Here is a 27,220-nt window from a genome sequence, read left to right as displayed (position 1 = left end):
GACAGGGGCACCCAGGACTCTGGCCATGGATCCCAGGAAACAGGAGCTGGCATTGGGGACCCTATCCTGATGGGCCGCCTCCCAGCAGGCCTCACCTCACAAGACTGTTGCAATGATTCTGTCTAGTGTCTGTCAGTGCCTAGGGCGTGGGAAGCACCCCAAAACTGTCAATATCCTGGTCTTCATCCACCCAGCCCCTCAGCTGGCTCCTGTACATGGACCCCCATAGGCAAGACAGTTACCCACCAGTCCCTCTTCCACCCCCCACAGTAGAGTTCTGTCACTGGGAAGTAGTGGTCTGGCCAGGGACATTTCCAGCCTCCTCTGCAGTGGGACATGACCCTGTGACGCCCCCTCCCCCACCCCGCCCACACACACACACACACATATACATACACTCAATGAGATATGAGCAGGGGAAGACATGTGTCATCTCCAGACCAAGTTTTCCAAGAAGCTGGATGCAGGAAGGGGCTTCAGGTGCTGGTGGCAGAAGCCACAGTTGGAGCACCGGCACCTCATTTGCTGTGTAAGACCACCCACCATCCCAGGAGTGCAGAACGGCCCTGTTACCCAAGACAATGAGATTCCTCCTAAAAACAGCAGGAAGCAGGTCCTGCCCTGAGCCACCCCCCCAGTTCCTCACAAGCTGGTGGAACATTCCCAGTGTGGTGATCTTCTGTCTGGAAAGCCCACAGCCCATGCAGGTGACCAAGTGGGGTCACTCTTTAGGACCACACCATCTACACCCTGGCGAGGGGTGGGAGGCTGCTCAGCCCCAAGCGGCTCTCCTGGGGCCCAGCCCAGGGCTGGTGTCCCCTCCAGGACTGCAGGGTGGGGGCCCTGCATTCTTGCTCTAGCCAATCTCCCTCCCAACTCAAGAAACACGCATAGCAGAGATAGTCAGATAGTGCCATTTATTGCCCCCACACCCTTCCTTGGCAGAGTCCAGGCCAGGAACAGACAGGACCCCAGTCTCCAAGGGGTACACTAGAACTCCTCCATGACCCCAAATCCAGGGAAGGGCAAGGACGAGGGCCACGAAAAATAACAGGACCCGCAGGAAGAAGACAAAATAATGGAAAGGTGCAGTCGGGAGGTGGTGTGATTAAAAGAAAACTCTAAAGGAGAAAGGGCTGTCTCCCCCTCCCTCCCTGCAGCCCTCCTAAAGAAGAGCCAGGCTGCTCATTCCTCCCAAGCACCCAGGGTGGGCGGCAAGAGAAAAGGGGGCCGGAGGCCGGTCTCTCAGTTGTGGGCTCCGTCCTCTCTCTGGCTCCCCGAGGCTCTCCAAGAACCAGGGGGGCAGGCCAGGCCAAGGACAGGGGGCAGGGGTATGGCGGGGCGCAGGAGGGCCCCGGCGGGCCGCCGCCTCTGCACCTCGCGGACCATGGGAACCATGTGGCGGCGCAGGGGAGATGATGAGGCCGGCACCGGCCGTCGTGCCCCTGTCCGTCCCTCTCTGGGTCTCTCTGGTCCGGGTCTCTCTGGTCCAAGTCTCTCCGGCGTCAGGGTCCTGCGCCATCCTCCCCGCCAAGCCCGAGGGGCCCTGCCCGCACCCCCCCCCCCCCGGGCCTCCGCCCCTACCGGCCCTCTCCACCGCGGCATTCGCTGCAGCGCCCACCAGCTGCCTCATCATCATCGTCCTTGTCGTCCTCCCCGCCTGCCCCCGCCCGGTAGTAGCTCTGTCCGCAGTGGCTGCAGACCGACGGCGCGCCCACGGCGTGCACCTTCTTGTGTCTCCGCAGCGCCGCGCCCTGCACGAAGCCCTCGCCGCATTCCACACAGATATGTGCGGGCTCCTCGCCCCCCGCCGCCCCAAGCCCGTCCCCGTGCTGGGCGCGCTGGTGGGCCAAGAGCCCCGCCCCATGCCCGAAGCCCTTCCCGCACTCCACGCACACGTACGGCTTGGGGGCCGGGGCACGCCGCGAGCGGGGCCCCGGAGCCTTGGCCCCCGTGCCCGCCATGGCTGCAGCTGCCGCGGCCCCCTCACCTGGTGCGCCCACCACAATGATGCCCTCGCCATCGCCCACCGGGATGGCAATATCGCCGTCCGCCGCCGCCGCCTCCTCGGGCGCCTTGGCCCGGCGCACGCTGGCCGCCAGCACCTTGGCCGCCACACCAGGGCCCGACAGCTCAGGGTGCAGCCGCAGGTGGCGCGCCAGGCTCTTGGGTTGGCTGAAGCCGCGGCCACAGCGCGGGCACACGAAGGGCTTGAGGCCGCTATGCGAGCGCCGGTGCTTGGCCAGACTCTTGCTCTGCGTGAAGCTGCGGCCGCAGTCGGGGCAGGCATACGGCTTCTCACCCGTGTGGATGCGCTGGTGCTGCATGAGGTTGGAGCTCCAGCTGAAACGCTTGCCGCATTCGGAGCAGGCGTAGGGCTTCTCGCCCGTGTGGATGCGCCGGTGCTGCACCAGGTGCGAGCTCTGTGAGAAGGTCTTGCCGCAGTCGGCGCACGCGTTGGGCCGCTCGCCCGTGTGCGTGCGTTGGTGCCGCGTCAGCTTGGACCAGTGACTGAAGCTCTTGCCACACTCGTTGCAGATGTAAGGTGCCGGTGGCCTAGGCCGGGGTGGGGGGCCAGCCGGGGGCGCCGACTGGGGCGGGGACAGCTTGGTTGGGGGCCAGCTGGGGACGTCGTCATCATCCATGATGAGGATGTCCACTAGAAGGCAAAAGGGCAGGAGAGGAGGAGAGTCAGAGAAGCCCTGGCTGCACACAGTGCCAGGAGCTTTGAGCCAGCCCTGCCACTTGTCACCTGCCACATTCCACAGGGTGTGTGCACAAAGCCTTGGGCATCTCACACAGCCCTGCCCCCTTAGGGTCCCCTGTGGCACCCACCTAGGAGGACAGCTAGGTCGGGTCAGCGTGAAGCCCTTACACAGACAGGCAGTCTGCAGATGCACCTGTCTCTCCATCTCTTCACCTGCCCCGTTTTCCTCAAAGCATTGCTCACTCCCTGGCATTTTACTGAACATTCATGTGGTCATTACCCACCCCTCAAGACTTTTTCCTACCCAGATGCTGCCCCCCACACCTGTTACAATGCCTGGGACATAGCAGGGACTCCAAAAATGTCTGGGAAATAAACAGCATCAACATAAATGAACACAACACAGATGCGAGCTTAGGAAAGCTTGGAGCCCAAGGCACCAGGGTGGGGCAGGGAGGGTCCAGGGAGAACTCCACTGGTGGGGACAGGCCGCTCACACCCTGGCCCAGGAGCAAAGACAAGCCCAGGAGTGATGGCATCACACCTGGGCTCCAGAAAGGCTATCTTAGTGCAGGTGGAGAGGAGGAGAGGAAGGAGGAATGGGACTCGTTAATGGGATCACCGGCTGGCACTGGATCCCACCTGCCCCAATAACTGGGAGTGCGACCCCCACATTGTGGAGCCTCTGTTACAGACATCCTCAAACCTGTCCCTGGTCCCTGTCTGCCCAGTGCAGATAACAGAGGATCATGTGGCCCAGTCTCACCAGCTATGAGATGAGGATTCAGCCACATGCTGGCTGCCCTCAAAGCCTGTCCGGCATCTGCACCACACTTGGCCCTAAGTCATCTCCCAGGGTAAATGAGCGACGCACTGCCCCCCAGCCTACTCAGCTCAGACTAGCCTGTGTGCACCTGGCTCCCCCAATCTGGCAGGGCCTGAGCCTCAGCTGGGAACTGCTTCATGTTGCCCAACGGCCCAGGGTGGCCCCCCATGGGTGCCCACAGCTTCCCTTCAACACATGCAGAAGCCAGGCCCAAAACACTCACACTGACCCAGGTAACACAAATACGCAGAGGTGTTAGGATGTGCACCAAGGTTGGCACTGAGTAGTTAAGCCTCAATGTGTTTACATCCTGTCAGAGTGGTGCTTTGGAACTCGGGTCTTTACAGCACAGAACCCCAGGCACCAGAAGATGAATCACAACCTGGGAGAGGCAAAGCCATGAGCTACACAGCAGTATGGGTCTCAAACCAGCCACCCCGAGCCACCCCACAGCACCTTACACTAACGGAACACTCCTCCAAGAGGCCCAACCATCAGCATCAGAATCCTCAGGGAACTTGGAAACGCTCTTGCTTGGCTCCCCAGACCCATCCAGTCAGTAGCTCTAGGGCCGGAGACCAGGACTCATAAGAACCACCACTCAGAGGGAAGACTACTGAAGAGTGGCCTGTACTGGATATGGAATCACCTGGAGCAAAACTACACGGGGAGGAAATCAGGCAGGTGCAGGGCTTCGGAGGAACTGGCTTGGAGCCCATCTGGGGTCAGCATAAACCAAGAAAGCAAAGAGAAAAATAAAACAGACCTGGAAAGTGATATGCCCTGGGTGGCAGGGTAGGGAAATAAGCCTCATCACCCCACTCACCACCAGTGCTCACACTCCTTTCATGAAAATAGTTTTGTTGAGGATCCCTGAGTGGCTCAGTGGTTTAGTGCCTGCCTTTGGCCCAGGGCATGATCCTGGAGTCCTGGGATCAAGTCCCACATCAGGCTCCTTGCATGAAGCCTGCTTCTCCCTCTGCCTGTGTCCCTGCCTCCTCATTCCTCCTCTCTCTCTCTCTCTGTGTGTGTCTCTCGTGAATAAATAAATAAAATATTTTAAAAAGAAAATAGTTTTGTTTTCAAAGTTGTCAAGAAAATTAACAACAGACTGTGTTCACTACCACTTGTCAGCCAGGAAGAACATTTACACAGTTGCCATGTGAAGTGGTACCACCAAAGCTCCAGAGACCCAGGGAACCCATTCAGGGCACATCCTCCCCTCCACCCCAACCCCCACAGCAGCAAATGGCTGCATCACTTGGAGCCAGAGGCCTGGGTGCCTGGTCTAGGATCAGGGAGAGGGATCCAGACAGGTGATGGGAACTGCCTGGGGTAGGGGGGCAGCTGGGCTGGGGACACCTCATGCTATTCCACCAGGCCTGTGTCTGGTCCACCATGTGTACTACTACTTTTTAAGCAGGTGCTACACAAACTGCTAAGTGGAGGTGGTTTCCTGGCCCTCCACAGACCTTCAGGGCTCCAGGTCTCTGCTTCCAAGCACTGGTTGGCTCTGGGCTTGGTGGAGATGGAGAAGGGCCGGCCTCCTGCTCAGGCAGGCAGGCAGTCAGCAGCTTCCCTGTGGCCGGCCCCTTCCTCACAGGGGAGACAAGGCTAGGGACCTTTCTGCCTCACGGTGTTAGCACTCAAAGGGTTCAAGGAACTGCTGCAGAGAGGAGCCCAGTGACCATGAGCACAAAGCCTTGACTCAACAGAAACAAGAGTAACTGCCCTTCAAGGAGGAGGGAGGGGGTCCCCTGGCACTCTCATGCTGGGCAGGAGGGGCTCCCCACCGCACTCTCACTGTCCTCTCACTCAGGGTGGGCCCAGCTCCAGGGTTCCCACCACAGAGCCCCTCGAGCTGAACTTCTGAAGCTAAACAGGAATATGGTTTAATTCCACGTTAGCCCTTCTGTTGCAAAATACATGACAGGTTCAGAAAGCCCCAGGTGGAATGCAAAGCCGGCCGTGGTAAATAGAATCCACCCAGATGGAGACCCAGAACCTAACCACCCACCAGGTAGCCCCTCCTCCCATCCACCCTCCCTCCCCCCGCCACCCTGCACGCCCCTTCCCTGGGTTCTGGTGCCCACAGGCACACCCCCAGATGCTACGGGGTGGCCCTGGTCCGTTACTTTTTCATTCAGGGTGTCTGAAAGTCTCTTTTCATCCAGATTTCCCTGTGCCTTGCCAGTCCACCTGGCCTCTGCCCGCTGCATGTGGTTTGGGGGATGCCTCTGTGTCCGCACCGGCAGCCAGTGTGCAGCTGGGCCTCAAGGCAACATCAGGCTCTTGCTCCATCGATGGGACACACATGGTGGCCATCATGCCTCTTTCCGTGGTGCTTACGCTGGCTGATCCCAAGGGGCGCAGGACGGAGCTGCCCATGGCCCTGGCAGCTGGAAGGGTCCCCAAACACTCCCCATCACCACAGCAAACACATGTGGCCATGGCAGAATACACGCTCACTTCCCCTCATGGGTCCAGTTTTCAAAATAATGAACTGGTCCTCTATCATACTCCAAATACTGTCCCCTTTCTTAACATCGCTCTGAACTCCTGGATTTAAACATATTTGGTGGGTCTCGGTCCACTGCTGTCATTATGGTTACTGGAGCTGCAGGGGTCCCATCACTTCCATTTCAGGCCCCCCTCTGCCCTCCGCATCCTTGGGGCAGGACCCTGGTGCTCCTGGAGGCTTCCCCACTATCCAGCCTCAGGATGCTCCAGGTGCACCTACATGGGCTGCCCAGACGTGCAATCACCCCTTCCAGGAGGCCCTGGTTTCTTCTGGTAAAAAGTACTTCAAGACCAAAATCTGGAAATGGTCACTGTTTTTTTTATTATTATTATTAATAAAATTGCTCCAAGTTCACTCTGACACTTCCCAGACAAATCCAGGCCTACAGGTTTTTTCTTGAGTCCTTTGTATGTGACGTCTGCCATCTCCCCTCTAGGAAAGGAAGAGAATTTGAATACCCTGTAATTATTCATCTGCGGACTCCCGTAACAGGTTTGAGATAAGCACCCTAACACCACGACTGCCAGCTACAATTTCTGAAAACACAAAGCATGGCTTTGTGCACGCTTTGCATGCACTAGTCCATTCACTGCAGGACCCCCACGGGCTGCATGCAGTCTAACCTATGGAATCTCCCGTGGCCCCACAAGGCCCCACTCTGCTCACCCACTAACAGACCCCTGGGAATGATTAATGTGCCCCGATCACCCCCTCTCCTGGCATTAAGCATGGCTGACACCATGTCTGCCTACTTGCCCCAAAGATCGGCTTCCTTCCTCACTGTCCAGTGACCCGGACAAAACATGGCTTGTTCATCTGAGATATTTTCATTGGTGATTTGCTCTTTCAAGACCTAATTTTTACATTTCAGGAAGGTCTTTTTGGCATGGAGTGTTTACTGTTTGTTCTCCTCCTTTGCTCTGGATTTCTTGCAAGGGCTTCCCGGTCTACATGGAAAAAAAAACTTGAAAAAAAATTTAACTCTGTTTTAACCTTTCTTTCATTTCTTTTTGATTTTATTTTTTTTTTCTTTTTGATTTTAAACATCCCTCCTTGATACCTCCAACTTTCCTTAGGGAATGTGTTCTTTTTATTCCCTCTGGAATTTTTGCCTTCAGCTTTCACTGGAAAGTGACTTTGCTCCAATTTTTGCTGAGCCCCACACACCCTAGCTCCTTGCTGTGCTGCTTCTGTGCTCCCTCCCTCTCTCTGACCTGGCCTCCCTGTTGGGGGTAGCTGTTATCTGCCCATTTTCTCTTTTATTCTAATAGCTTTCAGGGTGGGGGAACACGGTGTCGAGCAAGCTTGTTCCTGTTGCTTGGTTTCGTGGGCAAGTGATCCCCAGTTCCCGGGGCACAAGGTTTGCAGAGCTCCCTCCTTGACATTCTCACATCATAGCTGAGAGTCCGTGACACTCTCCCAAGAATCCTGGCTCTGCAGCCACTCTGTTTTTATCTGTACCTGCTCCTTCCTTCCTCCCTGTGGTCAAGGACAGGGGTCCCATTCAGTTTGGAGTTCCCTCCTGGAAGATTTTGCTCGGAGTGTGTCCTGTCCTGGCAGAACGCTTGACCTGGTTGGCACCAGAGCCCACTCCAGCCCCAGATCTTCCTGTGGCCCTAAGCTCCCTGCTCCCAGTCTGGACAGAACACCTTCAATCTCAGACGGTGGCCTCAGTGGGAACCTCAAGTGAACCCGAGGGCTATTTGGGTCTCTTCTTGCTTCCTTCCCTCCAGCACAATGCCAACACCACAGAGGCCTGTGGCCATTGGTTTGTCCCCATCCGACTGTATCTTGGGGTCACAGGGGCACCATCACACCTACAGTGTATGGTCATCCGTGTGGCCCTAGGGATCTGGGTTTTTACATAGGGATCTGGGGAGGTTTAAGGGCTGCCATCATTCTGGATGAGTTCTCCATAATGACTTGAGAGCCAGAGCCTGGCAGAGGGAGGTCAGAACCCTGTCCTCCAGGGAGTGACTTCCAGGACCCCAGCTGACTATTTCCTGTGGGGAGAGCTACCTCCTGAGCATCACGATGTCATTTTTATTTATGTATTAATTTTTTAGATTGCTTCCCTTTCAGAGTACCCTGTACCTAAAGCCCCAACACAGGCCTAGATAGCTCTCCCACCTCGCCACCGCCTGACCCCAGGCCTCTGACCGCTCCATCTGGCCGGCCAGCCTGGGGCCGTCAGGAGCCACACACAGCAGGGTGGGAAGGGCCACCCTTGCCTGGGGACAGTGCAGAGCCTGGCTGTCCTCCCACAGCCACCTTGGCCCATATGGGTGGCCTGGCCTCTCCACTCCAGCTCTCTGACCGGCAACCCAGCCGCACAGGATGGCCCAGTGGCTGGAGAGGAGCATGGGGCAGCCAGGAAGTGCTTCTGAAGCACCCGCCACTGCCAACAGCAGCACCAGCTTGGTTTGCACACCATTCCCCAAAACATCCAAGCACAGGGGGAAAATGAGAAAGTTCCTGAGGTTTCACAAAGGCACTGGAAAGGAAACATGACTCTCTGGGTCTCTTTAGTCCCAGGTATGTAGAGCCACCTGCTCTCTGCAGCCGCGTGCTTCCCACTGGGTCACAGCCTGGCAGGGTCAGTTCGCCACAGAGGAGGCAGGGCAGTTGCCAAACCAACAGGCAGCAGAAGCAACCACAGAGCAGGTGCTGCCAGCAGGGACAATGGGTCTGAGACTTTGACCTCAGTCCCCCATAACACATGCGGGGCAGGGGGCATATTAGTGACAATGCAGGCCCTGATAGCAGTCAGAAAACAGGTCACCCTCTGCCATATGTCTCAGGGTATGTCTTCATCGTGGGGTGGCAGGAAGGCTAATGCTCAGGGGACAGAGAGGGCTGGAGTGTCCGTTAGACAACATCCTATACCAGGGCCCACCACCCAACCTGTGCAGTCCACGGGACTCAGGGAAGGAAGGAGCCTCGGGCCACAGCCACCAGAGCTTCTAGGAGTTCGCTGCCTCAGGGAAACAGAGTGCCACGGGGCTTGGGGCTACTGCCCCCATAACAGGCCCCAGAAAGCTTTCCAACATACCCGAGCCCCAAAGGAACGCTTTGTCCCTGGGGTGACATTGCCGGGGGCTGCCCAGTCAGTGCCCTCTCCCTCGCCAGAAAATCCCAAGCACAGGACTGAGCTGGGACACAGCAGACATGGTGAGCCTGAAGCCACCTCCTACATCATACGCCCCCAACCAGGCCAGCAGGACCCAAACACAGCTGCCAGGCAGAAACGCCAGAGGAGCCAGTTTGGCCTCAGCCCCACCCCCTTCCCTGACCTGCAATCCCTGGCAGGTGCCTGGGAGGACTCAAGGGCCAGAGCGGATATACCACCTCAGGAGTGCAGGGATGGCCAGGACAGCACACAGAAGGCCACCAAGAACCAGAAGGTTGGTGGCTCACAGAGAAATGGCTGCACTAACCAGCCCTGGAACCACCATGCCTGCAGCCCGCTGTCCCAGGTAAGGCTGCTGTCAAGAGGGCTCTTCTAGTCCAGCCTCACTGCCCCAGCCCCTGCCTCCAGCTGTCCACAGGGCCCCTGCTCCACAGCCAGCTGCCCTCAGTGGGCAGGCCCTTCCTTGGTGAAGCCAGCCCTGCCCCCATCAGACAGGCCCTCTGGCAAGGTGGTCTCTAATGGAGTCCTCTCCATGACAACTGGCAGCCTACGGGCCTCATGGAGGCAGGGACCTCAGGCATACAGTCCTAGCCCCCAATCTAGCCCCCCCACCAACAGAAGCGGTGACCCAGGGGCACCTGAACAGAGCTGAATGCAAGGCGGGAGCAGCTATGGGAAGAAGGCTCTGGGGCAAGGGCATGAGGCAGGCTCCCAGAGGGCATAGCTTGCATCCGCGCTGCAGACGGCGGGCCAGCTAACTCCAGGCAATGTATGTGGTGCAGGATGTGGGACCACTCTGGGCAAGCCAGGACCTCACATCCATCTCAAGAAGTTGGTGGCTGTGGACAAGGAGGGATGCAGGAACCATGTGGAGGTCAGTGGCAATCCAGGTGCCAGGCAGTGGTGGTGGTTGTGACTGCTAGGGCCGGGAAGGCTCTGTGGCCACATCCAGAATGTATTTTGTGAGTGGGTGCTCAACACACCAAAAGTCAAAAAGGGGATGGGGCAGACCCTAGGGAGCCTCCATGGTCGCCTGTGCCATGTGGATGCAAGTCAGGGCTCCAAAAGCACCTTCTGTCCGCCATCTTCAGACCCTGGGTCAGGTGGATAAGCCCATCCTGCCTGCCTCCCCACTCTGCCCCACTCTCAGGGGGTCAGCACAGACATCAGCCCTTGCCCTGCAGGCCAGAGCTACCAGGGCATCAGCCCAGGGTCCCAGGGCAGGAGTCTAGCACAGTCACCCCACAGGCAGGCAGGACCTACAGTGGCAGGCCCAGAACAACGGGACACACAGCAGCTTAGAAGCTCCAGGCACACGGCCTGTGAACCGAGTGAAGGGGTGTCACCATGTGGTGGCTCCACAGCAGTGGTGGCTGGAGCAGGAACTTCCAGTAGATTCCCATGAGGAAGAACAGGTCAGGACAGTGGGCTGGACAAAGAGGCCATGAGCACTCACCCATACATTTTACAGGTTTTCTAAAGAGAACAAGTTAGCAGAGGACTCGTTAAGATTAAACCTGACTTACTCCATGGCAGATGTATGTTTTGAAGAAAACTGGGGTTGTTAAGGTAGCCTGGATGTTTTGTTGGGTGAAGTAATAAGCATTTTGTAGTTGTTGTTTCGTGTGGAGGACCTAGGAGTACAATGACACAAATCTGAGATGTTCTTTAAACTCTCTGGGAGGAGAAGAAGGCATGAGTGGGAAGGAGGACTGGTGAGGTGTCTCTAACCCCAAAGCTGAGGGCAGAATCATGACATTACCGAGGTCTGACATTCCCACAATGACACAGGATTTTAAGTTAATTCTAAAAGGCCTGGGAGGCCAAGGACGTGTGTCAGAGGGAGGGGATAGCGGGAGCAGCAGGGAAGGACGGTCATGGTCCCCCTGCACAAAGCCCTCAGTTCTCAGTTCCCTCCTCTGTAACCAAGGCTTCATAAACTACCCCCATCACCATGCAGATCCCATGGGCCTTCTTAAGGAGGACTATGGCATGCTGGCCTTGGGGCTGAACCCAGCAACTGTTCTGTACGTCAATTTTTGCTGGCACATGGTCGCACCCATTCACTTCCATCCTGTCTGGCTGCCTTCCTGCTGTAAGGGCACATGGTCTGCAAACCAGAAGTATCTCCCTTCTGGCCCCTTACAAAAAAAAAAAAAATGTGCTGATTCCATACTGGCATAATGCCTGGCACAAAAACACACCAAGAGCAGCATGAAAGCCAAGTCCATGCTTTATTTCTCGAGTGCCATATGGGAAAGTAGAGTCTCGGCAAGCAAACCCCGGCCCCATGAGATAAAGGTGAATTTTATTTAGCCCAAGGAATGCTTTATTCAACCCAAGGAATGCTTTATTCAACAAAACAGAGCACCAATACTTAAAATGTGAAAGATTTCCCCTGAAAACCCAGATGCAGGCTTTCCCCACAAAACTGGCACATGCATGGGCAGCCCCGGTGGCCCAGCGGTTTAGCGCTGCCTTCAGCCCAGGGCGTGATCCTGGAGACCCGGGATCGAGTCCCACGTCGGGCTCCCTGCATGGAGCCTGCTTCTCCCTCTGCCTGTGTCTCTGCCTCTCTCTCTCTCTGTCTCTCATGAATAAATAAATAAAATCTTTAAAAAAAAAAAAAAAAACTGGCACATGCCACACCGTCCTATCGTGCTGTCTCCCCAGCCCTGGGATGCCCACCCCACTCTATGGCTTCTTGCTTGAGAATGCGGACTGCCTAGAAATAGGGCAGGGGGCCCAGGACGCTGGGGAGCGAGGGCCTGGGCCAGGAGTTGGGGGAACAGAGAGACAGAAGCGGCCCCCAAGGGCACCCACAACCCTCTGGAGGAAGGACACATCAACCCTGAGCCATGGGACAGGGAGGAGAAGCAAGCTGGGGTCCAGGGCTATGGGATCAGCTAAGCCCCGCCGCCCAAGGTCACCTCACCTGGGTTCTCATGACTGGCCATCTGCTGGTCCTCAGAGTCCAGCGGCCCCGGAGACCAGGCCTCCTCCCGCAGCTCCATGTCTGGGTCCCTGTTAGAACGGGAGGAAATGGAAATACAGAGTTTATAGGATGCCAGACTCAACGGAGGGCCCCAGGAAGGCAGGTCCCACGTTGGCAACCATCGGTGCCCAAGCTCCGAGCTCCCAGCTTGGCCCTGGTAGGCAGACGGTCATGGCAGGTACCTGAGGGACAAAGGCGAAATGGCCCTCACCTTCCCCCTGGATGGGGGACCAGCCCAAGGTCATGCACAGTCTGGGCAAGGAGAAAGCACTGGGGAGCAGCCACCCAGGTATGGATCCTAGCTAGAGCCCGGGGAGAGACTCCATGTCCCTGCCTCATCTTCCACAGCCACCGCCTGGCACCTGGATTGTCCGATGTGCCATGAGATCGAACAACAAAGCACAGCAGCAGCTCCAGCCCCGGAGCAAGGAAACCGACCCAGCTCCTCCTGCCAGTGCCCTGGAAGCCCACCCCCACGGAATGATGCAGCAGACAGACAGGCACACAGGTCACCTATGGGGTTCACGCTTTCAGGTCTCCTCAAGCATGCGTGAACTGAACAATTCCCTGAATCAGGGTCCTGGGGGACAAAGGCGCTGATCGCTGACCCTCCAGAGTGCCTGTACAAAAGGGGTGGCCAGACAACCCTGGCATTTGGGGATGGAGGGCCATCCATTCTGCTCTCTGCAATCCTGGCCCTCTCACTGTCTCTAAGGGGCTGCCCATTCTGGAGGTCTCGTTACCGGCACACTACATTCCTGGGGGCCGTGTCTGCGTCTTCTCTCCCTCAGCGTAACGTTTTCAAGGCTCGTCCACACCTTGGCATGTGTCCAAGCTTCCTTCCTTCTCGTGGCTGAACAACACTCCACCATACGGAAGGATCGAACACCTTGTATGCCAGCCCACCAGCCGACACTGACAGGCGTCTGGATTGGGGCCAAGGAGTAAAGCCACAATGTGCATCTGAGGGCATGTACTGTAGGGGACATGTTTTCACCTTGCCCAGAGAGGAGCTGTTGCACAGCCCACACTCACCCCATGCCTACCCCATGCTCACCCCATGCAACAGGCCATGCTGGGGAGAAATCCTCCACCTCCTGACTGGCCTCCATCCACTCTGCCCCATGTTTGGAGTCGGCTGGCAGGGGAGGGAGAACCGGGCAGGCCCTGGGCCCAGGCGGGCTCGTCAGTCCTGTGCTGCACCAACACCCAGCACTGGGGGAACCTGTCCCTTGGTGGGACAGCACTCCCTGACAGGAAGCCTGCAGGTGGGCCAGATTTCTGACAGGAGGTGGTGCAGACTTCTGATAGGAGGTGGTGCGACCTGGTCCCCCTGCCCTATTTCTAGGCCTCACACTATCAACCTGGTCCCTTGAGTTGAGTGCTTACAGCTCTAAGCAAATCTCCAGAGTCCCTCCCCCCTCACTGCATATGTGGACCTCACCATAGCACCTGTGAATCATGGCCAACTGCCCCCTGGCACAACATGCCAAGCCCACTTCTCTTGAATCCCCCAATGAGAGGGGGTCACCACCATCCAGGGACCAAATGGAACCCATTCCACTGCTGGGAAGCATGAGGCCGCCCCTCCATAATCTCTACTAACCTCTGTGAGGAACTCCAAGAACCCATGAAAAGTTAACAAACATTTGCAGATACAGTAAGCAGTTCCTTCAGCCAACATTCCCCGGGTCTAGACCCTGCTCTACGTGGTTTAGATGCCATTACCGTAGCCTTCGATTCTGGCACAGCCCTCTGAGCGGGCGATATTGTCACTCAGGCTCCAATCACCTTCTGTCTTCTGCCCTAGCCTCACCCTGCATTACCCTGCACTGACATGCTCTGAACGGCCCCCATGTCACAGCAGAGGACATGAGGTCATCAAGGAGCAGGGATAGGACACCAACAGTGTCACTGCAGAGTCCTCACTCCCAAACGCTCTGCCATCCTGACACCTAACAAGGACACAACCAAAGACAAAGACTAGGGGATCCCTGGGTGGCGCAGCGGTTTAGCGCCTGCCTTTGGCCCAGGGCGCGATCCTGGAGACCCAGGATCGAATCCCACGTCGGGCTCCCGGTGCATGGAGCCTGCTTCTCCCTCTGCCTGTGTCTCTGCCTCTCTCTCTCTCTGTGACTATCATAAGTAAATAAATAAAAATTTAAAAAAAAAAAAAAAGGCCAAAGACTAGCCTGTCTAGGGGGCCAGGAGGCCAAGATGGGGTACACTGAACAGGAGATGGAAAGCGGCCATCTCAGAGGCGCTGCTGAGTGGACTGGAGGAAAGCAGGGCTGGGCGGGGAAGGCTGGCTGGAGGCTACAGCCAAGGCCAGGCCTCCTCACCACCCACCCTGCCACCAACCTCAGCAGGGAGCTACCACGGGGTCAGGCCAGGTCAGTGAGGAAAGCATGCAGAGGGTGCCCTGTGCAGGTTCTCACTCACAGACATCATCACAGCACCCGCTATGAAATGGAAGTACCCACCACATCACAAGCTCCCCCTCTACACATGGCCCCTGTCTCACTGGATCCTCACTTGGCCTAACGAGAAGATAAGGCAGGAATGTCAGCAGCTGCCCAGGTGCTGGTGTGTGCTCAATGGCACACGCCTTTCCTCCCCACCTGCCCCCGTCACCGGTACCCCACAGGCGTGGGTCTCCCCAAGGGGCAGATGTTGCTCTGACACGGGCGGATGTTATAGTGAATGGCCACAGCTCCAGCCACATAGGAGAGCCCTGCCAGTGATGAATGAGCACCTGAATGAAAAAGGTGATTTCAGACAATGAATTCTGTGAAGATTCGTGTGGGGGGTGAGGGGGGAGCCAGAGATCTCCCAGGAGGAGGAGCCACAGGAACCAAGAGTGGCCCTCATGAGAAGTGTGGAGAGGGAAGGATGCAGGCAGCAGGGAGAGCAAGTGCAAAGGCCCTGAGGAGAGGCTAGAGATGCAGGAGTGGGAGGGCTCTCTTGCAGGGCTTCTAAGGCCAGACCTAGCATTGAGGAGTTGTCTGAAATGCGGTGACCTCTTTGAGGTGGGCCCCAACACAACACATGTTTTATAGAGGACATGGGCTCACAAACATGGGTGAGGCCACATCCTAGAGGGGCCCAGCACCAACAGCAAGGCGCATCGGATAGCAGCAGCAATGGCGGGCAGCCGCAGCAACGCCCAGAAGCTAGGAGGGCAGAGCAGTCTTCATCTCTGTCTGCCTGAGGCATCACCCCCTCAGAGGCCTCCCAGCCCCCAATCAGCCTGACCTTGGGACCACTAGGTACACAGCACCCACACCAGCGCTCAGCACCCACAGGGCCTATGATGGGCATGTGATGCCTGCATGAAGGGTCTGAACAGAACAGCGGCTCAAGAGATAAATGCAACGCAACTCTGTCCCCCCTGCCCACCCACACTTTCGGACCCCCAGGAAGCCCGAAGAGCCCCAAGCCACAAGGTGGTGCCACACACAGTCCACACAGAACCTGACAGCCCGGGCTACTCAGGCACAATCTGGCCACACAGTTGTGGAGCCGCAAACAGGTGCTCAGGGCTCTGACCAGGCCACCCCCTTCTCCAGAAGCTCATCTGAGGGGAAACCCAAACCTCAGAAAATATTTCTTATGGGAAAAAAAGAAGTTCATCACAGCCAGATTTAGAGCAGGGAAAAAACTGGAAAGAAGCCGTCAGCACCACGTGGTAGAAAGCCTAAGAAAATCCCACAGAAGCGACAGCCTCAGAAACAGGGGTCATAACGCCCCCTGCTGATAGCAGGAAGAATGCTTTTAACTTTTCTTCTCGTTTATCCTCATTTTCTCAACTTATTAATTTTTCAGAATAAGTAATTACTTCTGTAATAAGGGAAAAAAGACTACACGTTGATTCTTTCTTGGATCGCCATAAGGACTGTGCACTGCGATGGGAAAATCACTGTGTTAAGGGGGCAAGGCAGGGACACCATCATTTGGCCCTCGGGTCACACACAGTAACCGTGAGGCACAGAACCCCCAGTGCACAGCTGACGAGCATGTGGAACGAGCCGAGCAGCCGCGGCTTCTCACACGATAAACAGACCTACCTTGTGACCCGGGAATCCACTCCCAGGTACACAGCCAAGGGACATGTACCCAAGAACAAGTGTCCACAAACAGGTTCAATCTCGAATGTTTCCAGCAGAGCTGCTCACAGTGCAAACACCAGAGGGAGAAGGCAGTCACAAAGGGCCGCAGAGAGCAGATTCCATCTCTGTGAAACGTCCAGAAACGTCCAGGACAGAGACGGTGGCTGCCAGGGGCTAGAAGAGGGGATGGTGAGGGACTGCAAATGGGTGCGGAGGTTCTTTTGGAACAATGAGAGTATCATGGGATCAGATGGTGGTGATAGTTGCACAACGTTGTTGATGTGTTAAAAACCACTAAATTGAACACGTTAAGAGAGTGGACCTCACGACATGTAAGTTACATCTCAATTAAAAAGTAAACAGACGGGGATCCCTGGGTGGCTCAGCGGCTTAGTGCCTGCCTTCGGCCCAGGTGTGATCCTGGAGTTCCCAGATCAAGTCCCACATCAGGCTCCCTGCATAGAGCCTGCTTCTCCCTCTGCCTGTGTCTCTGCCTCTCTCTCTCTCTGTGTCTCTCATGAATAAATAAATAAAATATTAAAAAAGAATAAAGGTAGAATGCTTTAAAAAAGATACAAGTAAATTAAAAAAACTGACTTAAAAAAAAGTAAACAGACTTTAAAAAATTGCATGGGGGCCCTCTGATTACAAGGCCACCAACACTGAAAATGAGGTGCGTTCCCCCATTCCCCCACTTAATAGAGCCAATTACATCTTCAAGGAAAACAAGAAGTGCCTGGACGGCTCAGTCGGTGAAGCATCTGGCTTCAGCTCTGGGTCCTGGGATGGAGCCCCATGTGGGGCTCCATGCTCAGTAGGGAGCCTGCTTCTCCATCTGCCCCTCCCCCACTCATGCACACATTCTCTCAAATATAAAAAACTTTTAAAAGAAAAAAAAAAGGAGACAGTGCTAACAGGGCTGTGGGACAGCGGGGCTAAGGAGGTGTGCTGGGAAAGCTGGCTCCCCTACCCTCCTCTGCGTGCGGAAACTTGTTTGCCAAGTGGGTGTGCTGTGCTTCCCCCACGGACATGGAAGTCACCGAAAGCAGGGACTTCCCAGACCCGAGTCTCCAGCTCAGACCAGTTTCCTGCAGGAGGGCCTTGGCCTTCACTCCATCACCACCACCCCCTTGTCCCTGTCCTCTCCTCAAAACACCCATGGCCAGGAGGCGGGGTGCAGGGGCACTCCTTAAACATCTGCAGCCAATGAGATTCCCACGTACCCAGCCTACCCAGCCGGCAGCTAACAACAGCCCCTACAGAGGCAAGTGAGAGGGCCCATGGCTGCAGAGCAGTGCCCGGTCTCTCTCAGGTCGCCTTTCTTCCTGAGAGCACATGAGAGCCACACAGCACAGGGCCCTCCCTGGACCTGGAGAAAGCCGCCTGCATGAACAGACCATCTCCTGTAGAGCCCCCAGGCCGCATCCACTTCACACTCCAGGTCAGAAGGGTCAGAAGCACTTCGTGAAGGTCTCTCTTGCTCAGGCTCCCATGTTTGTGGAAATACAATCTGTGTGCTTCCCTCCTGTTAATCTGTTTTAGTCAGTCCCAGCCGGAAACCCGAAGAGGGCACAGGAAAACCTGCCCTCCCCTCTGGGAACCAGCTGGAGCTGTGTAAGCCACCTCTGCTCAGAATCGGTTTCACCTGTGTGTTTAAACGGTCACACTTTAAAAGATAACTAAGTAGCTACACTAGATCCTCCGTTTTGCCCCCAGGCCCCTAAGGCCCAAAATACTTGCCTCCTGGCCTGTTACAGAAAACATATGCTGACCCTAACATAAAGCAGGAAGGGCTGCCAAGATGCAGGGGAAATGTCCCAGGCCAAGCAGACAGGAAAACCTGGAGGTGCTGAGCCTCCAATGGGCAGGAAGGGAGCAGAAGGAGCATGCACGGGGGTGGTGGGGGCCACAGCAGGGATGCCAGTCAGGAGGCAGCCCTGAGCCTGGGGGTCGGTGCCCTGCAGTCACCTCCTGAAACTCCCAGTAAAGTGACCTTCCATCTGTGTTCTGCACACAAAGTGTGACAGGACAAGGGGGCAGGCAGCGGGGCCTGGTGCCCAGCCATGCACAGTCCTTCCTCCCCCAGCATATGGCTCCCAGTACCTGAGCAGAGAGGGCCAGTGGCTCCATGGCAACCCTGGGGGCAGCCCCGCACCAACAAACCACAACATGAAACACTAAGCAAAATCACCCTAAAAAGATCACAAGAGACCCCAAAAGAAGAAAAGGGTTTTTTTCTTTCTTTTTGCACAAGGTGCTCACCTCTTCATTTTGCAGAGTCCGAAAAAATGAAGGCCCTGCGGGTCACAAATGAGGCGTAAGAGGCACTGGGTCCAGAGCACAAGGTCACAGAGGGCCCTGGCCAGAGTCTGCACGTGACTCCAAACACAGTGGCACTTTACAGAGGCCTTGGAAAGGCAGAGATGCATCCTTTCCTGTTTTGACCCTCGATGGGTCAGCAGGGTCTCCCACCAGAGCTACCAGGCAGGGGCCAGGTGGCATAGGGCACACTACCAGGTTACAGCACCTCCCAGGGAGATTTAAACCAACCATCTTGGTGAGACCTGCCCACAGCAGAGCTACCCTGGTTTGGAAGCTGGGCTCTGGCTTGGCAGTGGCTCCCCACAAAGCCCAGCAAGTACCAGGGCCCAGGGCCAGGGGACAGTCAGGAGAGCACTCTGGTCAGGGGTTAACCAGGGTCCTGATGAAGAGTTGGGAAGAGTGTTCCCAAAATGTTTCCCAGGTCCCTTCCTGTCCCATTACTCATTCACCACTCAAGAAGCTGCTGAGGCCTCCAGGCTAGCCCTGTGGGCCTCTGGGCCTTGCACCCAGGATCTCTGAGTTGTGGGGGAAGCACTGCAGGCCCCACTCCACAGAGGTGCGTGCAGAGAGGAAGCACAGTGGGGTGTGGCCTCAGACAGGCCCCCAACCATCTCCCACAACCAGGAGGCCCCATACTTGCTCTGGACCAAGCCTGACTTTCCATCCTACACATTCAGAGGCCCTACCTCCCCCCATCTTCCCTCCTGGCTCCTCCCCACCCTCCCCCCCACCTCACCCAGCTCTGACCTCCAGACCCCGAGATGAAGGGCAGGCCTCCCTCAGCCCACCCCAGCCAGGCCCTTGAGCGATCCAATTAGCAGAGGAGCTGACAAGGCCCGGCTGCTATTAAGCTGGAGACAAATTATTGTTATTATTGTTGTTATTAGATCCCGCCCACCTCCTCTGGATGCCAGCCCACCAATTAGCCCCTCTTTCTTCTGCTGCCAATCTCACTGCCTCCCCTCCCCCGCACCAGCAGCCAGATGCTCCAACAACTCCTGCAGAACAAAGGCCTCTCCTGAGCCCCTGCCCTAGGCCCTTCCCTCTAGGACACCCCTCCACGCTCTCTCTGCTCTGCCTAACTTCACCGTCGTGTCCTGTCCTGTCCTCTTCCCTCAGAGCTGAGCCTGTGCCTTCCACCTCCTGCCCTTACCTCCCACCCAGGCTCCAACTCCCCCCATCAAGCTCTTGATCACCCAGGGGTCTTTAATGCTGGCAGGAGTAGAGTCCAGCACACACTCCCCTCCCCGCCCACCCTTACTCTGCCTTCCTGTGCCCACCCCCTCCCAACAACCTCTGTAAAGTCTGTTCCCCACATCGCAGACCAACTCATCTCAAGTCACTCAATTTAAACAGCCCAACTAAAGATGGGCAAAGGATCAGAACAGACATTTCTCTAAAGAAAAGCTGATAAGCATGTACCAAGTTTCTTGACCTCATCTGCCATCAGGGAAATGTACGTCAAAACCACAATGAGATCCAGGGTATCAGGACGCATATAACAGAAAATACGAAACAGCACTGGCAAGGATGTGGAGAAAGTGAAACACCCATGTACTGCTGGTGGGGATGTGAAGTGGGGTGGCCACTGTGCAAGAGAGATGGCAGCTCCCCAGAAGGTCAAGTACAGAATCATCGTGGGACCCAACAACTCCACTTGTGGCTGTGTACCCAAGACAAATGAACACATGCCCGCGCAGATATCTGTACACACGTTCAGAGGCGTAAATCACCATAGCCAGAAACTGGAGACAACCCAAATGCCTATCAAATGGACAGACATATACATTGGCCCGATCATCGGACAGAATGTTACTCTGTCACACAGGGGATGAAACATGGACTCATGCCACATGGTGGACAAGCCCTGAGAACATCACACTGCATGAAATCAGACAGAGACAGAGACCGCATCAAGCATGACTCTGCATGAAATATTCAGAACGGCAAAGCCACAGAAACGAAATATAGATGAGTGACTCCCAGGGGCTAGGGGCAGGGAAGGGCAGTGGGTGCAGTCTATTCTGGGGGTGCTGCCAATATTCTTTGAGCACATCAACCACAGCTCCACATGCACTCTGAAGGGGGTGCTGTAGGCTAGGGGACTCACACCACCACCCTGCTGAACCCCAAATCCACACCCACTCTTATAACTTGTCCAGGCCCTCAATCCCACTGCCCACTTCTGACCTGCGGCCTATCCTCCAGCTGCCTAGTAGCACTTTCTCACCTGTCAAGGGTCCACTTACCTATCACACTCACCTATCACCTCAATGGCCCAGCTTCCTTCCTCCCCAGCACATATTGCCACCCAGCACCCACAGCTCACTAAAGGGAAGCAGCCTGGTGCCTGCAGGCTTGACTGGACAGGGGCCACTTAGACCTCAGACCCTTCTTTGGCCCACCGGGGTTGCAGGCAGACACCCGCCCCCTCCTCAGCAGCTTCTACCCACTTCCCTTTCTGTGGATGGCTTCATCCCTTGCTCCAGGCCTGAACACCCATCCGTTCCTTGCTCTGCTCCCCACCCAGACCATGTCCCGCACCCACAGCTGGTCCTGCCAGCTCTCACCTGTGCTTTCGACACTGAGGGCCAGTCTGCAACGCCATTGGAAGCTTAAGCCCTTTCTCAGGGGGGAAGGGGAGCCCTTTGTCAACTTATCTCACGTCTTCCATAATGATAGTGTGTTCAGATCTTTTCCATCTTACTGGGAGTCAGGTGGGTGGGTCATACCTCCCCAGAATGCAACCTATGCCTCACTCAGATTTTCCAGTGCACTGAAAAAGCTGAGCAAAGCAGTCCCTTATGATCCTGCTTCCCTGTGCCCCCAACCCCACTTTTCTTCCTCTTTTCCTTGACTAGGCTGCCTCAAAGTAAGCCTACTTCCTAACTTTCACTCTTCTGGCTGCCTCCCACCTGGCCAGGCATGCCTCAGCCACCCTCACCCTAGCCTCAGGGGCACTGCCCTCCTCCAGAGCCCAGGAGGTGGCAAACCTTAGACCCCACTCCCTGCCATCTCCAAGAGAAGCCAGTTTCTATAATTCCTGGAACCTCCCTATACTGTTATGGCTAAGGCATGGTGGACAGCGGGAAGACCACCTGCCACCATCCAGAAACACCCAGTGTCCAGATCTTCAGAGATGTCTGTGAAAACTCCCAATTCTTAAGTCTTGGCAAGTAACCGAAAATTGCTTCAACAAGCAAAAATATCCTCCAGGCCAAAAAAAAAAAACAGATGAAAGAACTCCTACAGGCCATCTACAGGTCACCCCTCAATCAGATCAACGGGCCAGACCCTCATTCAATGGTAGGTGTGTTCCCATCCTTCCACCTTGCCCATTCTCCCTGTAGACTTGCTGCCAGGGCCCAGTGAAAGTAGCACTTCCCCTAGGAAGCCTTCCCGACTTCTCCCTTCCCTCAGCTCAACTGTCCTCTTTTCAAATTAGTAACAGATCCCATTCATCAAGCACAGGCTACATCTCAGCCCCACGCATAGGGTGCCATGGCTTCATAATCCACACCCCCACAACCTCCGCCAGAGAAGAGAGGACAAGCTCTCTGGGCAGGCTGCCAGAGCCCAACTCAGCCCCACCACCCAGCAGCCATGTGACTTTGGACAAGGTGCTCTGGCCTTGGTGTCTCTTCACCCTCACGGGTCTGGCGTCACGATCAAAGGGCCAGCGCGTGTGTCCAGCAGAAGCCAGGCACCCAGAACAGGCCTGGTGACCCCTGATGAGGACTGTCAAAGCTGGGGCTCTGACAAGTTCGGTGGCTGACCCAACATCACAAAGCCACCCAGTAGATGAGCAGAGCCTCCAGCCAGGTCGGCCAGTCTCCAAGGTCGTTTCTTTCCTCCTCTCTTAGGATGCTGGCACTGGCACCCTAACTGCCATCATTACAGACCAGTCCTGCAGCCCCAGGGGCTGGGTGGAGCAGCACAGGGCCCTGATCCACCCACCCAGGCCCTGCTCGGCTGGCTGCTCTGTGATTATGAGGTCAGAGCTCTCTGCACTACAACAAAGCTACTGACACTATTAGCACGAGTCACACCTGAAATGAAAGGCTGGGTCTTAGAGCACCCCAAACCAATGACCCTTCATGACAATGCACCCCAAGCCGGGGGTGGGGGGGGCTCCAAGTCCCAAACCCAATGACAGACACCAAAGAGGCCTTCACAATAATTCCCATCTCCTCCCCACCCCTGGCCTTGACCAAAAGAAAGAAGTCAACAGAGACTGTGGCATTATGGCAAAGGGCCAAGCTCTGAAATCACATGCAGGCCCGTGTCCTCTGTACAGCTATGGGTTCTGGGGCTCAATGCCATGCCCCTGAACTGGGGGGTAACCACCCCGATCCCAGGACCTCTGAGAGCTCAGGACAGTGAAGACCAGGCACAGGACCAAGTGCTCAGGAAGCAAATGCCATCAAATTTATAGTCTGTAAGAACGCCTGGGTGGCTCAGCAGTTGGGTGCCTGCCTTTGGCCCAGGGCATGATCCTGGAGTCAAGATTGAGTCCCACATCACGCTCCCCACAGGGAGCCTGCTTTTCCCTCTGCCTGTGTCTCTGCTCTCTCTGTGTCTCTCATGAATGAATTAAAAAAAAGAAGAAGAAAAAGTCTTTTTTTTTTTTAAGATTATTTATTTATTTATTCATGAGAGACACACAGAGGCAGAGACACAGGCAGAAGGAGAAGCAGGCTCCATGCAGGGAGCCCGACGTGGGACTCGATCCTGGATCTCCAGGATCACACCCCGGGCTGCAGGCAGCGCTAAACCGCTGCGCCACCGGGGCTGCCCAAGAAGAAGAAGTCTTAAAAAAAAATCTAGTCTGTCACCACCAAGAGGCCAGAGCCACAGCTGACTCTCAGAGTCATGCAAGGCTTTGGGCAGCACAGAGAACAACTGAGCGAGGTCTGGGGGCTGAGACGTGTCTGACCACAGGTGCCCTGAGAGCTGTGTGCCCAGCAGTGACTCCTAAGGATCTTGGGCCAGCCAGACCATTGCTGGAGGCCACGGGCCAGAACTGCGAGTCACCCTCATCCTCCCCCACCTAGGCCCAGGGTCCTCTTAGCCAATCCTTCCCTGTCCTTTAAGACTCAGGACACACACACACACACACACCCAGGGACATGCTTCCGGGCTCCTATAGTCCCCGGAGGCTGTTCTGGAAATCCCCCCAGCCCTCTGCCTGGTGCTTCTGTGTGTATCTCCCCAACAGCCCTCCAAGCTGCTGCAGGATAGGAACTGCCACCCAGTGTTGCCCAGCTCTGAGTCTGGCCCAGAGGAGCCTCAAGAAACATGTGTCAAGAGACCCTCCTCTCACACCCCATGGCAGGGAACTGAGCCTGTGGGCCCAGCACATGGTAGGGAATGCTGGCTGTGCTCTCCACCTTAGGAGACTGAGGAGGAAAAGGGGAAGTGACAAGTCCAAGGTCACCATGCTGGAAGAGACAGGAGGCAAGGCCTGGCCTAGGAATGCTTGGCTACAGAGCCCTTCCCATATACCTTTGCTCACCTCTCTGAGACATGGTCTGGCTTTAAAAGCAAAGCATTAAGAGTTTCCCTACCAAGTCAAAACTATCATATTGTTCCATTTTACCCAGGCAAAAACGGAGATATCATGCTCATTTGTGCTGTAAGATCACAAAGTACCAGGTATGGAGCTTGGATCTGAATTCGATTCTGTCTGACCCCAGACACTCCACACTAACACACCACAGTGCTGCTCATGGGGCAGCATGGAGAATAGCCCTTAGAGTTCTGTGGCTCCTTAGCTCAACTGGGGTTGGGGTGGGAGTTAGATCTGGAAGGCCTCTAAGGGGGAAAAAAACTATGACAAGAAACAATGAAATAGGAATCTGATCTGAACGCTCTGGGGGCTGAGGCAGAAGCAGGAAGACCAGAGTAGGGTGCAGCAAGGGCAGCTGAATGCCAGCTGTACTCAGCCAAAGAGGCTTACACTCTCAGAGAGGAGATAAGCCCGGATCAACAGCAACTGTGCTTCCCCAGGGAGGAGGCCAGCTCCTTCCCAACTGGACCCGCGTCTGAAGCCCTCTGGACTGGGCTGTGTAGGGATGTCTTTCTTGGGCTCCCACAGTTTCCTGACCTCTGCACAAGGGCTCTGGGGGAGGGGAGGGGCTCTAGTGTCTGGGTCCGCATCTCTGCGCGCCTGCTCCGGGACTCTGCTCACGGGCGGGGCACAGGGAGAGCCTGCGAAGCCACCATCCGGAGCCTGCCTGACCCCCATCTACACGAACTGGGGGGTCCCCCCCTGGCGGCCAGGAATGGGAGCAGCCTCAGGTGGCCTTGGGGCCCGTCCGCCGTCGCCGTCCCGTACCCCCCCCGCCCCCCGCGGCCTCGGGCCAAGCGGTGTCCGACCTTGGCCGAGTCACTCCTCCCTTCTCCCCCAGCCCCGCCCGGCGCACGCGCTTCCTGCCCGCAGCCCGCGCCGCGGCGAATGAATGAGCCTCCCGCCGACCCAAAGCCAGTCCTCGGCGGCCGGATGAAAGGCCGCACGCAGCCCGCCCGGGACGGCAGCGGAACCCGGGCTCCTCTGGAAAGGGGAAGGAGCGCTAAGGTTAGGGGGAGCAGGCCAGGAAACCAGACGCGCCCCCCAGGCCGCCGTTTCCGGCCAAGCCAGCCCTGCCCGCCTGTCCCTTTCCCCCACTGGGGCCTCAACTTCCCCCGGGAATCGCCACCACTTCCGGCCACGACCTGCCAGAAGACTGCGGCGGCCCCACCCCCGAGCCCCTGGCCCGAGCCCCAGCGCTGCGCACGCGCGCTCCCTCCCTGGCGCGGCCGCGCCGCGGCGCCGCGCACGCGCGCTCCCCGCGACTCCGCCTGGCGCGCCCTCGCCCGCCCGCGTCACCGGCCGCGCGCCCACTCACGCCCCCCCAGCACGCGCACGCGCACTCGCCCGCCCAGTCGCGCTCGCCCGCCCGCCTCCCCGCCCGCCCCCCGCCCGCAGCCGGGCTCCCCGAGGCGCGCACCCACCCCGGCCCCGTGTTCACGCCCCCCCGCCTCCGCGCCCTCCCCTCACCTCCTCGGCCCCGGGGCCGCCGCGCCGCACTCCTCCTCTTTCCTCCCTCGCGGATGGTGGCAGCGGCGGCAGCGGCGACTCAGACCCTGGGGTCAGGGGGACGGGCGCCCAGGCCGGAAGTGACCTTCCTGGCCGCTTCCGCCCGCGCTGCTCCCCCCTCCCCTTCTCACAGCCCCCCGGCCAGCCTCCACCCCGTCCTCGCCGCTCTAGGACGGCAAGCCCGGCGACCCCCTAGCCACCGCCCCCCCAGCTCTATGGTGCGGAGCGGGCGCCCCTGGGAGCTACTTCCGGACGCCTCTAGGACATAGGTCCTCCGTGCCCGCTCTATGGCGCCGCGCGCCGAGGGGCTTCGGGCCCCGCCCCCTTCCAGGACAGGAGGCGCGGGCCCGGCCCGTTAGGCGGAGACTTCCGGGTGTCTCGAGAAGTCCCCCACCCCGCGCCCGGCGCCCGGCGCTCGCGCCTGCGCGGTCAACGCTCCGCGCCAGCCTGAGGCGGAAAGGTGTGGGGGAGAGTGGCGGCGAGCGCCGCTCGTGCCACCTCAGGTCCTCCGGTCGTCTCTATCACCATAACCCCTTCGGTGCCGGGGCCCGTGGTGGGTGCGGCTTCCGCGCTCAGAGGCGACTCCGGGGCACAGCCCCGAGGAGCCCTGCCGGGTCCCGGAGTGAACTTTGAGGACGGGGATCCTGCCGCCCCCGAGGCAAGCCCCACAAGTGCCCTAGCCTGCTGCACCTGCCACCTGCCCTGCCGAACGGCCAGCCCCCTCCTGCCCTGGGTCCCTTCCCTCTAAGTCGGAGAGGGTCAAAGCCAGCCCTGGAGCTGGGAAGGCTCCCTGTCCCCGGGCCCCGAACAGAGCGAGTGCACCTCGGGCACTGACTCTCGGCCTCAGTGCTCTCCTTTTTCAGCAGGTAGTAGCATTTTGTGCACTTGCGAGGGCTTTGCATGCTCGAGGTCCCATTAATAACACATTCCCGGTTTGCAGATAACAAGGTACAGAAAGCTCAGCCCTTGCCGAAAGTCACACGCCCAGAACGCAGAGCCTGGACTCCAAGCGGTGGCTCCCTCCCGAGTCCTGTATTTGGCCACTGCCCCCCATCCGAGACCACTGATCCTAGCAGCTGGGGATTCACCTGCTTCCCTCCTGTGAGGCAGGCACCTGGGAAGCACTCCTGGAATGTTAGCTTTTATTTCAGTGTTCTCATAGAAAGTAGATATAATTGTTATTTACACCATAGTGACCTGAAAGGTTAAGTCCCTCCAGTCATTGCCCCTGTGCAGGTGACTGGCTCTCAGGTAAGTGGCAGATAACTTACCCTGATTATTCATCACCGTTTTATTATCGTCCTCATTGAAACGGTCACCAATAATAAATATAAACGATGCATTAAAAAAAGAATAGTCACCGAGTTTGGGAGTCAGGATGATGGGATGTACAATTCACTTGTTGAATGACACCTCTCAACCTTCAATTTAGTAAGATAATCTGTGCAAATTTGATTCATTCAGGACCTGACTTCTAGGAAGGTCTCAATAAAAGTGCTAGTAATTAGTACGACTTATTAGTGTTATTACTT

The 27,220-nt window shown here is 57.0% G+C and overlaps 1 protein-coding gene across 18 annotated transcripts; it reads right to left on the bottom strand.

Annotated features, from left to right (window-relative positions):
* Nucleotides 1-898: 898 nt before the first annotated feature.
* ZNF787 (zinc finger protein 787) lies at nucleotides 899-27,220 on the bottom strand. Of its 18 annotated transcripts, none has more exons than XM_049099628.1 (5): nucleotides 25,650-26,135; nucleotides 14,663-14,719; nucleotides 12,120-12,208; nucleotides 10,711-10,818; nucleotides 899-2,659 (listed from the first exon to the last, which is right to left on the bottom strand). In XM_049099628.1, exons 2-5 carry the CDS (start codon nucleotides 14,665-14,667, stop codon nucleotides 1,581-1,583), a joined length of 1,281 nt encoding a protein of 426 aa, XP_048955585.1. In that variant the 5' UTR covers nucleotides 14,668-14,719; nucleotides 25,650-26,135; the 3' UTR covers nucleotides 899-1,580. The 18 variants fall into 18 exon arrangements, with proteins under 18 accessions (XP_048955585.1, XP_035568528.2, XP_025279568.3 ...); XM_035712635.2 differs by lacking the exon at nucleotides 14,663-14,719 and adding an exon at nucleotides 12,923-13,105; XM_025423783.3 differs by lacking the exons at nucleotides 14,663-14,719; nucleotides 25,650-26,135 and adding exons at nucleotides 12,923-13,105; nucleotides 21,181-22,234.

This window comes from Canis lupus, chromosome 1 (assembly GCF_003254725.2).
Source record: "Canis lupus dingo isolate Sandy chromosome 1, ASM325472v2, whole genome shotgun sequence".
Taxonomy (NCBI): domain Eukaryota; kingdom Metazoa; phylum Chordata; class Mammalia; order Carnivora; family Canidae; genus Canis; species Canis lupus.
This window is presented reverse-complemented; position numbering and strand designations above follow the sequence as displayed.